This window comes from Leucoraja erinacea, chromosome 2, assembly GCF_028641065.1.
Source record: "Leucoraja erinacea ecotype New England chromosome 2, Leri_hhj_1, whole genome shotgun sequence".
Lineage (NCBI taxonomy): Eukaryota > Metazoa > Chordata > Chondrichthyes > Rajiformes > Rajidae > Leucoraja > Leucoraja erinaceus.
In genome coordinates, this window is record NC_073378.1 from 53478315 (window position 1) to 53497790 (window position 19476).

Sequence of the window (19476 nt, forward strand, 5' to 3'; positions counted from 1 at the left end):
GTGGTATGTACTTTTGTAACTTCTTGTAACTTCTGCCTGGCAGGAGAGGAGAGAAGAAACAATGACTGAGGTGAAAATATTGTAGTCCTTGATTATATTGGCTACTTTCCTGAGACAGCATAAAGTGTAGATGGAGTCAGTGGGGGGGGAGGCTGGTCTCCGTGATCGACTGAGCTACATCAACAACTCTTGTGGTCTTGAGAGAGCTGTTGCCAAACCAAGCTATGATGCATCCCAATCAGATGCTTTCTACAGTGCCGCTGAAGAAGGTAGTAGGAGTTATTGGAGACATGCTGAGTCTCCTTTAGTCTTCTGAGGAAATAAAGGCAATAGTGTGTTTTCTTAGCCATGGCTGCAATGTGATTTATATTCAAGGATACAACAGACATATTGTTAGTTACGGGGCCTTAAGGGTTTTGGGTATACGTAAGCATGTGGAGCTGAGTTCAAGATCAGAATAACCAATAGACAATAGACAATTGGTGCAGGAGTAGCCCATTCAACCCTTCGAGCCAGCACGCCATTTAATGTGATCATGGCTGATCATCCCCAATCAGTACCCCGTTCCTGCCTTCTCCCCATATCCACTGACTCCACTATTTTTAAGAGCCCGATCTAGCTCTCTCTTGAAAGCATCCAGAGAACCTGCCTCCTCCGCCCTCTGAGGCAGGGAATTCCATAGACTCACCGCTCTCTGTGAGGAAAAGTGTTTCCTCGCCTCCATTCTAAATGGCTTACTCCTTATTCTTAAACTGTGGCCCCTGGTTCTGGACTCCAACAACATCGGGAACATGTTTCCTGCCTCTAGCGTGTCCAAACCCTTAACAATCTTATATGTATCAATGAGATTCCCTCTCATCCTTCTAAACTCCAGAGTGTACAAGCCCAGCTGCTCCATTCTCTCAGCATATGACAGTCGCACCATCCCGGGAATTAACATTGTAAATCCACGCTGCACTTCCTCAATAGTAAGAATGTCCTTCCTCAAATTTGGGCCCAAAACTGCACACAATACTCCAGGTGTGGTCTCACTAGGGCTCTGTATAACTGCAGAAGGACCTCTTTGCTCCTATATTCGATTCCTCTTGTTATAAAGGCCAATATGTAATTCGTTTTCTTCACTGCCTGCTGTACCTGCATGCTTATTTTCATGGACTGATGTACAAGGACACCCAGATCCCGTTGTACTTCCACTTTTCCCAACTTGACGCCATTTAGATAGTAATCTGTCTTCAAGTTTTTGCCACCAAAGTGGATAACCTCACATTTATCCGCATTAAACTTCATCTGCCATGCATCTGCCCACTCCCCCAACCTGTCCAAGTCACCCTGCATTCTCATAGCATCCTCCTCACAGTTCACACTGCCACCCAGCTTTGTGTCATCTGCAAATTTGCTAATGTTACTTTGAATCCCTTCATCCAAATCATTGATGTATATTTTAAATAGCTGCGGTCCCAGCACCGAGCCTTGCCGTACCCCATTAGTCACTGCCTGCCATTCTGAAAGGGACCCGTTAATCCCTACTCTTTGTTTCCTGTCTGCCAACCACTTCTCTATCCATGTCAGCACTCTACTCCCAATACCATGTGCCCTAATTTTGCCCACTAATCTCCTATGTGGGACCTTATCAAATGCTTTCTGAAAGTCCAGGTACACTACATCCACTGGCTCACCCTTGTCCATTTTCCTAGTTACATCTACAAAAAATTCCAGAAGATTAGTCGAGCATGATTTCCCCTTCGTAAATCCATGCTGACTTGGACCAATCAGCTATTGAGGGTGTGCAGCGTAGGTTTACAAGGTTAATTCCTGGGATGGCGGGACTGTCATATGCTGAGAGAATGGAGCAGCTGGGCTTGTACACTATGGAGTTGAGTGGATGAGAGGGGATCTCATTGAAACACATGATTGTTAAGGGCTTGGACAAGCTTCCTGTGTCCAAACATTATCAATTTCAGTCTCTTAAACAAATTGACTTGACTTCTGCAGGTCTTCAAAGCTTGGCACCAGTGTATTAAAAAAATCCCACTTCCATTCGACTTAAATATTATACTTATTGCAACTGTGAAGGATGGATTTTGTGGCTGCCAGTCACAAGTAAAATAATAATAATCATCAGGAAATCCAACTCCAATCAAAATCTAAATAAAATAAGAAAACTTTGCAACAAATGCATTCAAACATTTTTAACCAGCTGTCTTTGATATTTAGCAACCAGCTATAGATAGCCACGATATGTTCAAGTATACTCATATATATTATGTGATTTGTGAACACAGTAAGACCTTGTTTTAATGGGTTTTGGATATTATAGTGGACGGACCTGCTGATGCCATCCCGCTTGCAGCGCCTCCCCAACACTTCTTCAGCTGCTGCACGGTTCAGTTGACATAGCTGTTGTTGCGGCTCAAGTTATAACCCCTGGGGACAGCGCTTTCTTTAGGCTGCCGGCACCGACTGGACGTGCTTGGTCATCATGAGGCTCCCTCCCCTCCCACCAGTCGCTGCTTCTTCCCATCGGCGTGGCTTTGTCTGCCCCCAGCTTCACCACCGCCATCTCCTCCTTGTCCCGTCGCTCTGTCCACTCGGCCTCTCCACACCGCCTTTCACTGCCATCTCCTCCTCCTTTTCACCCGGAGTTGCTGACGTACTCCACCTTGGAAGCAGCAGCAGATGGGAACCAAGCGCGTCTTATTGGTGGCAGCAGTCTGAAGAAAGTGCTGTCTCCAGGGGCTACAACATGAGCCATGTCACTGGACTGTGCGGTGGGTGAAGAAAGGGCTTACTGGTGCAGACCAGCGGCACTAGCACCTAGTCTTAAGGTGAAATGAGACAAAGTGCTGGAATAACTCAGCAGACTGCATCAGTCTGACGAAATGTCTCGACGTCATCTATCCATGTTCTCCAGTGATGATACCTGATCTGCTTTTACTCCAGCACTCTGCATCCCTTTGTATATTAACCATCATCTGCAGATCTTAGTTTAATCTACATTTAATGATAATATCTTACACGGTTATAGTGGGCAATCAGCAATAACAGACACCACCCCACCCCCACCCCATCGTCTGTTTTAAATGGAATCTTGACATTAATATTGGATGACTGCATTTTTATTATTGTAAATAATTATTTCATCAATAATTAGAGATTCTGAAAGATAAATTAAATATACGCAACTCTGCTGGTGCTTCATATGGTTTTACATTGTGTGTTTACATACATAACCACATATAATGAAACATAAGATTGTTTCTGAGTGCATATGCCTGAGAGCAGTTCACATATTCTTAGGAAGTATTTGAGTATAATTTACAAAGATTTAACATTCAATTACTAACTTTCACAGTCCTGATATACTTTATTAATACTAGCCATCACAGAAATCGTACCAGTACCAGCCATGTTGATATTTAAACACAATTAATGCCCGAAGACAGGAGAGGTTAGTCACTTTGCCAGAATTTTGACAGTGTTATTACTAGAACTACAATACTACAGCTGCAATTCACAGTATCAAAGCTCCATCAAGGCAACACTTGTTTTGCCCTGGAAGGCATGTTGACTTTTAATCAGAGAATGGTGGTTATGTTGTACTTTCTATTAGTTTTAAGATGACCAAAAAATGGGACACTTTGTACGTGTCCTTTTTTTTGCACCTAAAAAATTCAAAATTCAATGCGTCAGTCAGGGCATAACATGCAAAATATTTTAAATTATTGTTTATTTTATTGCAATGTTCTGTTAGGGTGGACAAATGGCAGTTGTAATCTCAACATGTGGTTAATGATATTAGTATAAGAAGAAATAGAATTGATCATATGGATTTGGTCATAAGTGTCACAACATAAAAGTCTGGTTTAATTCTTGGATGATGGAAACATACCAATATTAAAAGGTGCTTCAAAATACTTAAAGATAAACTAGGAAATGATTTAATTTCAATTCCAGGTCTATTCCAATGTAATTCTGTTAGCAGCCATTGAGGTACAAATTAATTTTCTCATTTCCTGTGAAATAAATATTTATCAACTGTTTGACATTTTCATTAAAATTTTTGATCAAGATCAACAATGCTCCATAGGATGATGAAATATTTTTCCCATCAAAATGTATTCAGTTTTCTTTTCTTTTTAATGTTTTTATAAAGGAAGAGGCAGCATGCGACTATACAAATATTGGTAGGTTACCTTGATATTACTGATTTTCAATTTTGTACAATTCTGTTTCATAAAACAAAAAATGAATAAAAATACTAATTTGAATTAATACTTAACTTTGCTATGTTCTTTCTCATAAAATTTCTACAGAAGCGCTGTAGAAAGCATATTGTCAGAATGCATCACAGAATGGTTTGCGAACGGTTCCATCCAAGACCGCAAGAAATTGCAGAAAATAAGCAAGTTCGGTATTCCAAAAATCACAAGGAATCATGGGATTTGTCAAAGGTCATTCGCGATTTTAAAAAAGCGAGCGAAACGCTGCCTGTATAAACTGTGTATAAATTCTTAACTTTATTAATAATTTTTGTGTAAAAATATATTTAATCAGGAACGGGGGTGCCAGGTAGTGGGAGAGCAGGGTTTTTGTGCACACACAAAGCCGCACCTCAACCGCAGCTAGGATCGAACCCGGTCCCGTCCGCACCGTCGTCAACAGCTGGTGAACAGCCCATTCGCTCATCCAAGGACGGTGGCCCTGAAGAGCGAGGGGGCAGATGCTAGTGGAAGACAGGGGGAGAGACTGAACCGACAGATAGACATTCTCGGCAGCTGTGCTTTTATGCACACACAAAGCCGCACCTCAACCGCAGCTAGGATCGAACCGGAGTCTCCGTCGTCACAAGTGCTGGTGAACAGCCACTGGACGGGGCTACCCCGGACCGACGGGACATTCGCTCAAAGCAACGGTGGCCCCAGACCCACAGCCAGCATGGAGATGAAGTGCCAACCCCAGCTCAACTCCGCCTGCCCCACCGGGCCAACCGACAGCCCCGATCCAACGGGACACGGGCCCCCGAGCAGCGGCGACCCCAGGCCCAGAGCCCGGGTCTCTTGTGTTGTGAAGCTATCTGTTGCATCACTGTGTCACCCTTTATTACAAAGAATATATGTAATTAAGGACAGTATGGTTAATATGCAGGTAGAGCAGGCAGTGAAGAAAGTGAATGGCATGTTGGCCTTCATAACAAGAGGACTTGGGGCGGGGCGGGGCGCTACTCTGTGAGCGACTCGTGGCGTGCTGCTCCCGTATGTTTGCATGTTTTCTGAGTTGTTTAGTGTTTTTTCTAAGAGTCATTAAGTGCGGTATTTAACGACAGCAAGTATAACTACCACGGTCAAGTATTTAGCGAGTTTGTATGTTCTGACCACCTTTCTGGAACCAGTATTTGCGATACGTACTACACCGGCAAATCCCATGACAAATCCCATGACACGCCATGGAGGGAGGCTCACCTACTCACGGGACACTTTGCTGGATCTGCGGCCTGCTTCCCTGGCTCTACAAGTGACACCTTCTTCCCTGAATGGGATTCCTCAGCTACAGAGGAATCATTACATCAAGTGCATTCATAGGAAAAGGGGGTCCAGAGGAGGAATACGGAACAGAATGAGGAGACGAGGTAGGAGGCTGCCACTACCTGCAATAACTCTCTCCAATGTGCGGTCACTACGCAACAAAATAACTGAACTTTCCGCACTCATCAAACTTGACTCAGACTACCGTCAAACAAGTCTCTTTTGCTTCACGGAGACATGGTTTTCAGAAGAAATAACCAATGTCGATATTGATGGATTTAAGATCATCCGTTTTGACAGAGACACTAGGATGATACGGAAGTTGATTGGGGGCGGGCTCTGCATGGCTGTCAACACAGAGTGGGCTGTCAACTTCACTGTCAGAGAGACTGAATGCAGCAAACACCATGAAATCATGACGGTGTCGTTCAGGCCTCACTACCTTCCCCGTGAATTCACACAGATCACAGTTATCCTAGCGTATGTCCCTGGACCTGATAACGCATTTGCAGCGGAGCGCATTGCTGACTGTTTCAACAGAGCTGTCAATCAGAGCAGCGATCAGCCTGTCTTCCTGCTCGGGGATTTTAACAGATGCGATGTCACCACACTGCTTCCAAACTTGGAGCAGTATGTCACCACACCTACCAGACTTGACAGAACGCTGGATCTGTGTTTCGGTAACATACCGGGAGCTTATGTCTCAAAGCCCCGCCCACCACTCGGTTGTTCCGACCACAATGTCATTCTGCTGCTTCCAAAATACAGACAAAAACTAAAAACAGAAGATATACAAACAAAAACGATTCAAGTCTGGAACGATGACTCTGTCGATGCATTAAGGGGCTGCATGGAGATTACTGACTGGGAAATATTTTTCCAAAGTTGTGAGGGAGACCTAAATCTGCTGACAGACTCTATCTCCTCCTATTTCTCATTCTGTGTGGATGCTGTTATACCAACAAAACAGGTCAAGCTGTACCCTAATAACAAGCCTTTGGTTACCAAGGACCTGAAGCAGCGTCTTAACAACAAAAAAGTGGCAATCCTACAGGGAGACAAACACAGAGTAAAACAGTATAATAGTGAGCTGAGAAGGAAGACCAGGCTGGCCAAACTCCACTACAAAAACAAAGTGGAGGAAAAATTCACCACTGGCAATGCAAGGGAGGCATGGCAGGGACTTAACACCATGATGGGCAGAGCCCAGAAACCGGCCCTGATCCAATGCTCTGACCCTGCCACCTTTGCTGAGCAACTCAACATCTATTACAGCAGGTACACAAAAAAGCTGGAGAAACTCAGCGGGTGCAGCGGCATCTATTACAGCAGGTTTGACAGGACACACCCCCAGAATGACTGGACCCTCACCAGCAGTTCATCAATCACAGTGGATAAAAGGAAGGTTACATCTATACTGGGCCGCATCAACCCTCACAAAGCTTCTGGCCCGGACAGGCTCAGGGGCAAGGTGCTGAGGGAATGCTCAGTTCAGCTGGGCGATGTCATCACTCAGCTATTCCAGCATCTCCTTGACTCCAGCTGTGTCCCACAGATGTGGAAGGAGTCCACTCATACCGGTGCCGAAGAAATCTAACGCCAGGGAGATGAAGGACTACAGACCGGTGGTACTCACATCCATTCTTTCCAAGTGTATGGAGAGGGTGGTAAGTGATCACCTCACTGCTATGGTGGTGGACAGGCTTGACCCACTCCAGTTTGCCTATAAGGCAAGGCGTGGGGTGGAGAATGCCTGTTTGACTGCTGGACACAGTTAGCAGACAGCTGGACTCCCCACACCCCCACACACGGATTTTATTTATGGACTTTTCTTCAGCTTTTAACACAGTTAACACGGTCACCCTCTGCAACCGCCTTCTGGATCTACAAGTCAACCCATCACTTATCCTGTGGATAAAAGACTTTCTGCAGGACCTCAGCATGTGGTGGTAAATGGTTTTAAATCCAAGAACATGATTTTAAACACTGGTGTCCCCCAGGGTTGTGTCTTATCACCGATTTTATTTTCCATCTACACAAACAACATAACAAACAATAACAGTGACATTTCCCTTTTTAAGTATGCAGACGATATGGCCCTGGTGGCCCACATCAAGGATCACAATTCTCTGGCTGCCTACTATCAGCAGGTCAACAGCCTGATGCTGTGGATCAAAGAGAGCTCTCTGGAGCTTAACATCTCCAAGACCAAGGAGCTTCCTTGTGGGGGGAGGCGAACATCTTCCCCCCAACCTCTCTTTGAACCTCTGAGGCTGAATGGGCAGACAGTTGAGCAGGTAGAGGCCTTTAGATACCTGGGCACAGAGATTGGCACCCGCCTGTCCTTCTCCCAGCACACAGACTCTGTGTACAAGAAGGCACAACAACGCCTGTTCCTGCTGAGGAAACTCAGGAGCTTTGATGTCAGACACGACATTTTAACAGCTGTCTATAAATCACTTATAGAATCTATACTCACCTTTAACATCACATCCTGGTTCACCCTCACCTCTGTCAAAGACAAATCAAAGCTTTCCCGGATCATCAATCAGGCAAGCAAAATAACTGGCAAAACTCAAAATCAATTATCAGTACTCCACACCCAGGCAGTTAAAAGGAAAGCCAACCTCATTGCACAGGATCCCACCCACCCCCTGCACAAGTCTTTCCAAATTCTGCCATCAGGCCGCCGATATAAAGTCCCCCTATCCAAGAAAAACATCCACAAAAACTCATTCATACCCATTGCCATAAACAGCTTAAATAAAAAATGAACAATGGACAAATTAACCCTGACGCATTGTCACTTTACACGTATCCACAACTTTTATCTTGTCTATTTTTACAGTTTTTAATCTTATATTTGCTTTTAAGATCGATACACACTGGGTATGCTCGCAGAAATCTGTGTTGTATGACTGCTTATCAGTACATTGTCCTGTCTGTATGTTGAGCCACGTCAAAGAAGATTTTCTGTTACGACAGACAATAAAGTTTTCTGAATCTGAATCTGAATCTGAATAGAGCAAAGAGGTCCTTCTGTAGTTGTACAGGCACCTAGTGAGACCGCACCTGGAGTATTGTGTGCAGTTTTGGTCTCCAAATTTGAGGAAGGACATTCTTGCAATTGAGGGAGTGCAGCGTAGGTTAACAAGGTTAATTCCCGGGATGGCAGGACTATCATATGCTGAGAGAATGGAGCAGCTGGGCTTGTACAGTCTGGAGTTTAGAAGGATGAGAGGGAATCTTATTGAAATATACGATTATCAAGGGTTTAGACATGCTAGAGGCAGGAAACATGTTTATTTTTCCTTCCTTCTCCCCGCCACCCCCTATCAGTCTGAAGTAGGGTTTTGGCCCGAAACATTGCCTATTTCCTTCGCTCCATAGATGCTGCTGCACCCGCTGAGTTACTCCAGCTTTTTTGTGTACGTTCGATTTTCCAGCATCTGCAGTTCCTTCTTGAACATGTTCCCGATGTTGGGGGAACAAGTGGCCACAGTTTAAAAATAAAGGTTAAGCCATTTAGAACGGGGATAAGGAAACACATTTTCACACAGAGAGTTGCGAGTCTGTGGAATTCTCTGCCTCAGATGGGTGGTGGAGGCCGGATCTCTGGATACTTTCAAGAAAGAGCTAGATAGGGCTCTTGAAGATAGTGGAGTCAGGGGATACGAGGAGAAGGCAGGATTGGGGTAATGACTGTGGATGATCAGCCATGATCACATTGAATGATGGTGCTGGCATGAAGGGCCGAATGGTCTACTCCAGCACCTATTGTCTATTGTCTATTTATTGTGTAGTTTTAATCACTTGAGGTTGCCTGGTGGATCATTTTGCAATGTGACTTTTTCATTGAGGTTTGTCTCAAATAACACTCATCCGGGTTCCTGCCACTAATGAATTTTAATATTTTGTTCGTAAACATGAGTCAAAACGTGATCAATGGGCAGGAAACAATTTAAGAAATTGTTTGGAAAAAAAATGAAGAGTAGACACAATTTGAAATAACCTTGATTACATTACAGTTATCATTGTGAGCATATCACAACACAGATCCACTTTAGTATAAAGATTTAATATTCTTTTCTCGAGACAAAATGCCCATGTTATCTTAAACGATGCATTTAAGTGTAAACAAAAATGCTGGAGAAACTCAGCGGGTGAGGCAGCATCTATGGAGCGAAGGAAATAGGCGACGTTTCGGGTCAAGACCCTTCTTAAAGATTTTGTCTACTCCATTCAAGTGTAAACGTCAAATGAATGACAAGTAGTGCCAGAAAATATAAAATGTATTGTTTGAAAATAAATAAAAGTACCTGCAGGAAGAAAACACTCCAGAGGAATGAACATATCATCTGCGGTAGCCATCAGTATAGGATCTGTCTGAATAAGGTCAGTATATGGTTTGAAGAAGGGTCTGAAGAAGGGTCTCGCCCCAAAATGTCACTTATTCCTTTTTTTCCAGAGATGCTGCCTGACCCGCTGAGTTACTCCAGCTTTTTGTGTTTATCTTCGGTTTAAAACGGCATCTGTAGTTCCTTCCTACACGAATAGGATTTTGTTCTCCCTCAATTACTCTGAAACGAAACAAAAATTAAATAGTGTCAACCATACTGAACAACGTTCAAATGTCTAAACTAATTAACAATTAACGGCATTGAATTCATGCCCGATCAGTGAATATACAGGATTATGCATAAATCAGGACTTCAGAAACAAACTTACAGCAACGTGTATTATCAAATGAATATATTTTGCCAAACCCATTTTATGTTTATCTTTTAGTTATTATCGCATCTACGCTGACCACCAGTTCGCACAAGATTAATGTTTTCCCACCTTCTCATCCGTTCCCTACACACTAGTGGCAATTTACAGGCATGCGGACATGCCCTTTGGCCCACCGAGTCAACATCGACCATTGATCACCCAACTGTCTATACATTAGGAATAATTTTATAGAAGACAATTAACCAACAAACCCGCATGTCTTTGGGATGAGGGTGGAAACTGGAGCACCTGGTGGAAACCCACGCGGTCAAAGAGAGAACATACAAACTCCTCAGACAGCATACACGGTCAGGGTCATACCCGAGTCTCCTGGTGCTGGGAGGCATCAGCTCCACCAGCTGCGTCACCATATGGTAATATATAAATAATCTTAACTTTCATCTCTATTGTCTCTAAACTTGTATATTTGAATTTATAACTAAGATTTTTCCTGAAGGGAAACTGAAGCAACGAGAAAAGGAAAAAACTATTACTAAATTTAAATCGGATAAGGGTGAGTTTCTAACATTGCCTAAGGATATTAATAAGAGGTTTGCCCAATTTTATCATAATTTATATACATCAAAAATAAAGACAGATGTAAGTAAAATTACAAATTTTTTAGATAATTGCAAGCTCCCAAAATTGGATAGTTTAGAACAAGAGCAATTAGGAGCACGGATTACTAGTGAAGAAATAAAACAAATAATAAACTCACTGAAAAATGGGAAGACCCCAGGACCAGACGGTTTTAGTAATGAATTTTATAAAAGATTTCAGGAGGCAATCGTACCAAGATTATTCAATTTATATATGCAGGCTTATGCTGAAAAATACAATAACGCTTATACCAAAAAAAGATAAAGATTTAGATGAACCGGGTTCTTATAGAGCTATTTCACTTCTAAATACGGATCAGAAAATTTTAGCAAAGATTCTAGCTAGAAGGCTAAATAATTATATTAACAATTTAATAAATACGGATCAAACGGGATTTATACCCAAAAGACAATCATTTAATAATTTGAGAAGGCTTTTTAATATAATGTACTCTCATAATGAGGACAATGAAGATATTTTAGTTGTCACGTTGGATGCAGAGAAGGCATTTGATCAAGTAGAATGGCAGTATTTATACAAGGTACTCCAAAAATTTAATACGGGAGAGAATTTTATTAGATGGATTAAACTACTTTATGATAGACCTACGGCAAGAATATTAACTAACAATACGCTATCTCCAAAATTTTACTTATCAGGGGGTAATAGGCAAGGGTGTGCCTTATCACCATTGCTATTTGCCCTTATGATAGAACCGTTGGCCGAAAGGATTAGAAATCACCCGAATATTCACGGATATAACAGCAAGGACTCAAAGAATAAAATTTCATTATATGCTGATGATATCCTTTTATATATTACTAATACACAAACGAGTATACCCACCTTATTAACACTAATTGAGGAATTCGGCTCTTTTTCAGGATATAGAATAAATTGGAATAAAAGCGAAATTATGTCTTTAAAACCACAGGATTCGAGACAGTTACTAAAATTCACCTTCAAAATTGCAACAGAAAAATTCAAGTATCTGGGTATTCAAATTACGAGAAGACACAAATCATTATTTAGTGCCAATTTTATACCACTATTAAATAAACTGAATGATACGATTAAATTTTGGAAAACGCTCACATTGATAGGTAGAATTAACGCTATAAAAATGACTTTCTTACCACAATTAATATATTTGTTTCAAGCGATCCCAATATATATTCCAAAATATTTTTTCAAAAAACTAGATTCCACTATCACTAATTTTATATGGGACTACAGAACACATAGAATTCAACGAAAGCATTTGTGCAAATCTAAAGAAGTTGGGGGTTTATCATTACCTAACTTTATGTATTACTACTGGGCAGTGCATATTAAGAACATAATGTACTGCCTGGATAGTTCCACTCAGCAGTTGGAGTGGATAAGAATGAAGAAAGTGGAGTGCTATCCGCACGATATAGGAACGATCCTGCTCTCACCGATAAAATTGAATAGTATAATATATAAGAAGAACCCAATTATTCACAATATAATAAGAATTTGGAAACAAATAAAAGTATCATAGAAACATAGAAACATAGAAATTAGGTGCAGGAGTAGGCCATTCGGCCCTTCGAGCCTGCACCGCCATTCAATATGATCATGGCTGATCATCCAACTCAGTATCCCGTACCTGCCTTCTCTCCATACCCTCTGATCCCCTTGGCCACAAGGGCCACATCTAACTCCCTCTTAAATATAGCCAATGAACTGGCCTCAACTACCCTCTGTGGCAGAGAGTTCCAGAGATTCACCACTCTCTGTGTGAAAAAAAGTTCTCCTCATCTCGGTTCTAAAGGATTTCCCCCTTATCCTTAAGCTGTGACCCCTTGTCCTGGACTTCCCCAACATCGGGAACAATCTTCCTGCATGTAGCCTGTCCAACCCCTTAAGAATTTTGTAAGTTTCTATAAGATCCCCTCTCAATCTCCTAAATTCTAGAGAGTATAAACCAAGTCTATCCAGTCTTTCTTCATAAGACAGTCCTGACATCCCAGGAATCAGTCTGGTGAACCTTCTCTGCACTCCCTCTATGGTAATAATGTCCTTCCTCAGATTTGGAGACCAAAACTGCACGCAATACTCCAGGTGTGGTCTCACCAAGACCCTGTACAACTGCAGTAGAACCTCCCTGCTCCTATACTCAAATCCTCTTGCTATGAAAGCCAACATACCATTTGCTTTCTTTACTGCCTGCTGCACCTGCATGCCTACCTTCAATGACTGGTGTACCATGACACCCAGGTCTCGCTGTATCTCCCCCTTTCCCAATCGGCCACCATTTAGATAATAATCTGCTTTCCCGTTTTTGCCACCAAAATGGATAACCTCACATTTATCCACATTATACTGCATCTGCCAAACATTTGCCCACTCACCCAGCCTATCCAAGTCACCTTGCAGTCTCCTAGCATCCTCCTCACACCTAACACTGCCCCCCAGCTTAGTGTCATCCGCAAACTTGGAGATATTGCCTTCAATTCCCTCAGCCAGATCATTAATATATATTGTAAATAGCTGGGGTCCCAGTACTGAGCCTTGCGGTACCCCACTAGTACCCCCCTAGTCACTGCCTGCCATTGTGAAAAGGACCCGTTTACTCCTACTCTTTGCTTCCTGTTTGCCAGCCAGTTCTCTATCCACATTAATACTGAACCCCCAATGCCATGCGCTTTAAGTTTGTATACTAATCTCTTATGTGGGACCTTGTCGAAAGCCTTCTGGAAGTCCAGATACACCACATCCACTGGTTCTCCCCTATCCACGCTACTAGTTACATCCTCGAAAAATTCTATAAGATTCGTCAGACATGATTTACCTTTCGTAAATCCATGCTGACTTTGTCCAATGATTTCACCACTTTCCAAATGTGCTGCTATCCCATCTTTAATAACTGACTCTAGCATTTTCCCCACTACCGATGTTAGACTAACTGGTCTGTAATTCCCCGTTTTCTCTCTCCCTCCCTTCTTAAAAAGTGGGGTTACGTTTGCTACCCGCCAATCCTCTGGAACTACTCCAGAATCTAAAGAGTTTTGAAAGATTATTACTAATGCATCCACTATTTCTGGAGCTACTTCCTTAAGTACTCTGGGATGCAGCCTATCTGGCCCTGGGGATTTATCGGCCTTTAATCCATTCAATTTACCCAACACCTCTTCCCGACTAACCTGGATTTCACTCAATTCCTCCACCTCCTTTGACCCGCGGGCCCCTGCTATTTCCGGCAGATCATTTATGTCTTCCTTAGTGAAGACGGAACCAAAGTAGTTATTCAATTGGTCCGCCATATCCTGGTTCCCCATGATCAACTCACCTGTTTCTGACTGCAAGGGACCTACATTTGTTTTAACTAATCTCTTTCTTTTCACATATCTATAAAAACTTTTGCAGTCAGTTTTTATGTTCCCTGCTAGTTTTCTTTCATAATCCATTTTTCCTTTCCTAATTAAGCCCTTCGTCCTCCTCTGCTGGTCTCTGAATTTCTCCCAGTTCTCCGGTATGCTGCTTTTTCTGGCTAGTTTGTACGCATCATCCTTTGCTTTGATACTATCCCTGATTTCCCTTGTTATCCATGGATGTACTACCTTCCCTGATTTATTCTTTTGCCAAACTGGGATGAACAATTTTTGTAGTTCATCCATGCAGTCTTTAAATGCCTTCCATTGCATATCCACCGTCAACCCTTTTAGAATTAATTGCCAGTCAATCTTGGCCAATTCACGTCTCATACCCTCAAAGTTACCTTTCTTTAAGTTCAAAACCATTGTTTCTGAATTAACAATGTCACTCTCCATCCTAATGAAGAACTCAACCATATTATGGTCACTCTTGCCCAAGGGGGCCACGCACAACAAGATTACTAACTAACCCTTCCTCATTACTCAATACCCAGTCTAAAATAGCCAGCTCTCTCGTTGGTTCCTCTACATGTTGATTTAGATAACTATCCCGCATACATTCCAAGAAATCCTCTTCCTCAGCACCCCTGCCAATTTGATTCACCCAATCTATATGTAGATTGAAGTCACCCATTATAACTGCTTTGCCTTTGTCACAAGCATTTCTAATTTCCTGTTTGATACCATCTCCAACTTCACTACTACTATTAGGTGGCCTGTACACAACACCCACCAGCGTTTTCTGCCCCTTATTGTTTCGCAGCTCTACCCATACCGATTCCACATCCTCCAAACTAATGTCCTTCCTTTCCATTGCGTTAATCTCCTCTCTAACCAGCAACACTACCCCACCTCCTTTTCCTTTCTCTCTATCCCTCCTGAATATTGAATATCCCTGGATGTTCAGCTCCCAGCCTTGGTCACCCTGGAGCCATGTCTCCGTGATCCCAACTATATCATAATCATTAATGGCTATCTGCACGTTCAACTCATCCACCTTATTACGAATACTCCTTGCATTGAGACACAAAGCCTTCAGGCTTGTTTTTACAACGCTCTTACCCCTTATACAATTATGTTGAAAAGTGGCCCTTTTTGATTTTTGCCCTGGTTTTGGCTGCCTGCCACTTTTACTTTTCACCTTGCTACCTATTGCTTCTACCTTCATTTTACACCCCCCTGCCCCTCTGCTCTTGTACCCATCCCCCTGCCACATTAGTTTAAATCCTCCCCGACAGCACTAGCAAACACTCCCCCAAGGACATTGGTTCCATTCCAGCCCAGGTGCAGACCGTCCTGTTTGTACTGGTCCCACCTCCCCCAGAACTGGTTCCAATGCCCTAAAAATTTGAATCCCTCCCCCTTGCACCATTTTTCAAGCCACGTATTCATCTGCAATATCCTCCTATTTCTGCTCTGACTGGCCCGTGGTACTGGTAGTAATCCAGAGATTATTACCTTTGAGGTCCTACTTTTAAGCTTATCTCCTAGCTCCCTAAATTCATCCTGTAGGACCTCATCCCTTTTTTTACCTATATCGTTGGTGCCAATATGCACCACGACAACTGGCTGTTCACCCTCCCCCTCCAGAATGTTCTGCAGCCGTTCAGTGACATCCCTGACCCTTGCACCAGGGAGGCAACATACCATCCTGGAGTTCTCTTTTGCGGCCGCAGAAACGCCTATCTATTCCCCTGACAATTGAATCCCCTATTACTATTGCCCTTCCACTCTTCCCCCCCCCCCCTCATGTGCCGCAGAGCCACCCATGGTGCCATGAACTTGGCTGCTGCTACCTTCCCCTGATGAGCAATCTCCCTCAACAGTTTCCAAAATGGTATACCTGTTTAGGAGGGAGATGACCGCAGGGGACTCCTGCACTACCTGCCTGCTGCTTTGCTGACTATTGGCCACCCGTTCCCTTTCTGCCCTCTTACCTTTTACCTGCGGTGTGACCAACTCACTGTAGGTGCTGTCCACGACTTTCTCAGCGTCGTGGATGCTCCAGTATGAATCCAACCGCAGCTCCAATCGTTCAATGCGGTCTGTCAGGAGCTGCAGCTGGACACACTTCCTGCAAACGTAGTCACCAGGGACACCGACCATATCCCTGATCTCCCACATGTTGCAGGCTGAGCAAACCACGGGGCCAATCTCCACCGACATATCCTACTCCCAATTTAACTATATTAAATATTAAAAAACACAAAAACTTTATCCGTTAACCTTTACTAATAAATAGTGTACCCTTAACTCCCAGAATCCTTTACTCCCAGAATCCTTAGCCTAAAGGCAAAAATGTAAAAATGTAAACCAATCAGAGGCTTCCTCTGAACCAATCAGAGGCTTCCCCCAGACTCCTGCTCTGGAACGTTGGCGATTTGGTCGCAGGTTCCAGCGCAGGTACTCCTCCCCTCTCACCAACGGCTCCCTGGGCCTCTGTGGAAACAAGCCCCGCGGTGTATTTTATACTTACAGCGCAGGTACTCCTCCCCTCTCACCAACGGCTCCCTGGGCCTCTGTGGAAACAAGCCCCGCGGTGTATTTTATACTTACAGCGCAGGTACTCCTCCCCTCTCACCAACGGCTCCCTGGGCCTCTGTGGAAACAAGTCTGTCGACTACCCACTGTCTGGACCCGCGAATGGAACAGACGGACAGCGAGACCCCCCTGTACCGGGCGCCCAAATATCAGGGGTTAAAATGTAGCAATGAATTAGGGGAGCGCACCAGTAAATGGTTGAATTAGGGAAGCGCACCTGTTAATGGGTGAATTAAGGGAGCGCACCTGTAAATGGGTGAATTAGGGGAGTGCACCTGTAAATGGGTGAATTAGGGGAGTGCACCTGTAAATGGGTGAATTAGGGGAGTGCACCTGTAAATGGGTGAATTAGGGGAGTGCACCTGTAAATGGGTGAATTAGGGGAGTGCACCTTTAAATGGGTGAATCAGGGGAGTGCACCTGTAAATGGGTGAATTAGGGGAGTGCACCTGTAAATGGGTGAATTAGGGAAGCGCACCAGTAGATGGTGAATATCCTTGAAAGGTTGAATAAATTTTATCCAAACGTCTCTCCCAGATGCGATAAATGTTTGTTTCAAAATGCTAATATAACATTCATTTGTAGGATGTACAAAGTTGAATAAATTTTGGAGTGATATATTTGATATATTTACAAAGCTTTTCAAGTCAAGAATAGAACCCAAAACGGAATGGATTATATTTGGAATAATAGGAGAAGATACCAATTTAAATAAAGATCAAAATGTTTTTTTTAATTATGGGTTAATAATTGGAAAGAAATTGATACTTAAATTTTGGAAAAATACAACCATACCAACTGTTAAAATGTGGATTGCGAATATGATGGACATAGCACGCCTTGAAGAAATGAGACTCCGACTAATAGATAAATATCACCAATTCTTAAGGAGTTGGTCTCCTTTCATCGACTTTTTGGAATCATGTGATGCAGCGGTACCGTAAAGATTGCTGATTTCAGTTCATGACGCTCAGTTCAGATAGATCTACATCTCCGAATACAGATTTGAAAATTTCTCTTTTAAGGGGCCTTCTCTTCTATTTCTACTTTCCACTTTCTCTTTTCCTTTTTTATTTTTTATATACACACTTCACATTTTTCTACTCTCTACCATCTATTTTTCCACTTTTTCCTCTTTCTATTGTTTTCTTTTTCTTGTCTTGCTTACTTCCTTCTCATAACATAAAACTAGAGGTTGTACATAGAATTGATTACGGTATTACATAGTTGGCACCTAAAATTAGGTTCCACTGTACTGTTTTGTGCTGTATTAACTTCTAATAAAATTTTTAAAAATAAATAAATAAATAAGATTTTTCCTGACAACACTCTATAAGTAGGTACGCTACAATACTTACCTTCAGCGGCGCTGCAGTTCTGCCACTGGCCATGTGCGCGATTTTGGCGCCTTTGAGGGGGGGGGGGGGGGGGGGGGTTAAAACGCGGTTTTCACCTAACTTGTCCTGGATTATATTTTGTTGGAGTGCAAGCTTTTGCTAAAGAATTGTTCCGACGGCCATTCTGTGTATGTTTTTCTTTAATCGCCTGACAATCAGCGCAGGAGTAATTTTAAAATCAGCTTCTAAAGCCGTCAACACCAACAACGGGGACGGATTTCACGTATGGGACAGGTAAAGGAAAGCCGTTTATTTTATGTATAAAAGTGCTCCTTAAGATGCCTTTAAATCACATTTTACGTTGTGAAACGGTGATTTTATCCCCATACGAACCGGCAGTATATTTCCGGTCGACATGGGGTTTAAATTCACCGCACCGGAACGTTCCAAATGATCGCGTTCCAGAAAAACCCACTCGCAAGATGATTTAAATGGCCATTAATTTGCAGGTATTAAACACTAAATTCCTTCCATTTGGCCTATAAATATATGACAATGAGATTTAAAATTATGTTATATTGTGAATTCTTGTGTGAATGTTATTTGGACACTTAGGCTATTTAAAAATGTTAATCTATTCTTAAGAAATTGATAGATGTTTAGATCTAGTAATTGCATTTTCTAATTAGCTACAATTAGGTAACTAACTAATTATATGCTTTAATTTCAAGTCATCTAAGTAAGATTGTTTCATATTTGTTTCCGAATGCTTCAATCTACAATAACTGAACATTTCTTTCAGCTCTTAATTTTTAAGAAAGTTATGGGCTTTTGACTGTCCTCGATCACAGCTTTTGAGGTAAGTCAATGGAAAAGCAATAGGGAACAAGATGCTAATTTCTGAGTATGAAAATGGCCATAACCTTTTTAATACTGAAGATATGAAAGTGAATTAGTGTCAAATTAAACTTATTTTTATGCTTTATCTGATGGGATAAATTACAGACTTGATTTTTTAAATCTCAAAATTTTGTAACATTGCTACTACCTGTATAAGGTTTAGGAAACTGAAATCTGACAGGGCCCTTTAGGAATATAAATGAAACAGGAAAGAACTTAAACAGCGAATCAAGAGAGGTAAAAGTGTTCTTGCTAAGTAGGATGGCTCAATAGCAGAAGCGTCCACGTCCAGGGACTGGAAACTGGAAGTATCCTGAGCTAATTCTGCTACCACCATCATCTATTGCAACAAGTGATGGTTTCCACTGATTGGCACCGGAAGCTTGCGTCCTTTTCAGGACG

At 42.5% G+C, this 19476-nt stretch overlaps 1 protein-coding gene across 5 annotated transcripts in view; it reads right to left on the minus strand.

The window, feature by feature from the left end:
• Window positions 1-19476, minus strand: part of tpk1 (thiamin pyrophosphokinase 1) — a 349575-nt gene that overhangs the window by 283894 nt on the left and 46205 nt on the right. For 4 of the 5 annotated variants that reach the window (XM_055656935.1, XM_055656952.1, XM_055656943.1 and 1 more), the window contains one exon: window positions 9842-10102. The exons of the other annotated variant lie outside the window; for it this stretch is intronic. In XM_055656935.1, the coding sequence (XP_055512910.1) occupies window positions 9842-9893 (52 nt within the window). In that variant the 5' untranslated portion in view covers window positions 9894-10102. The remainder of the gene's footprint in view (window positions 1-9841; window positions 10103-19476) is intronic. 5 annotated transcript variants of the gene reach the window in all.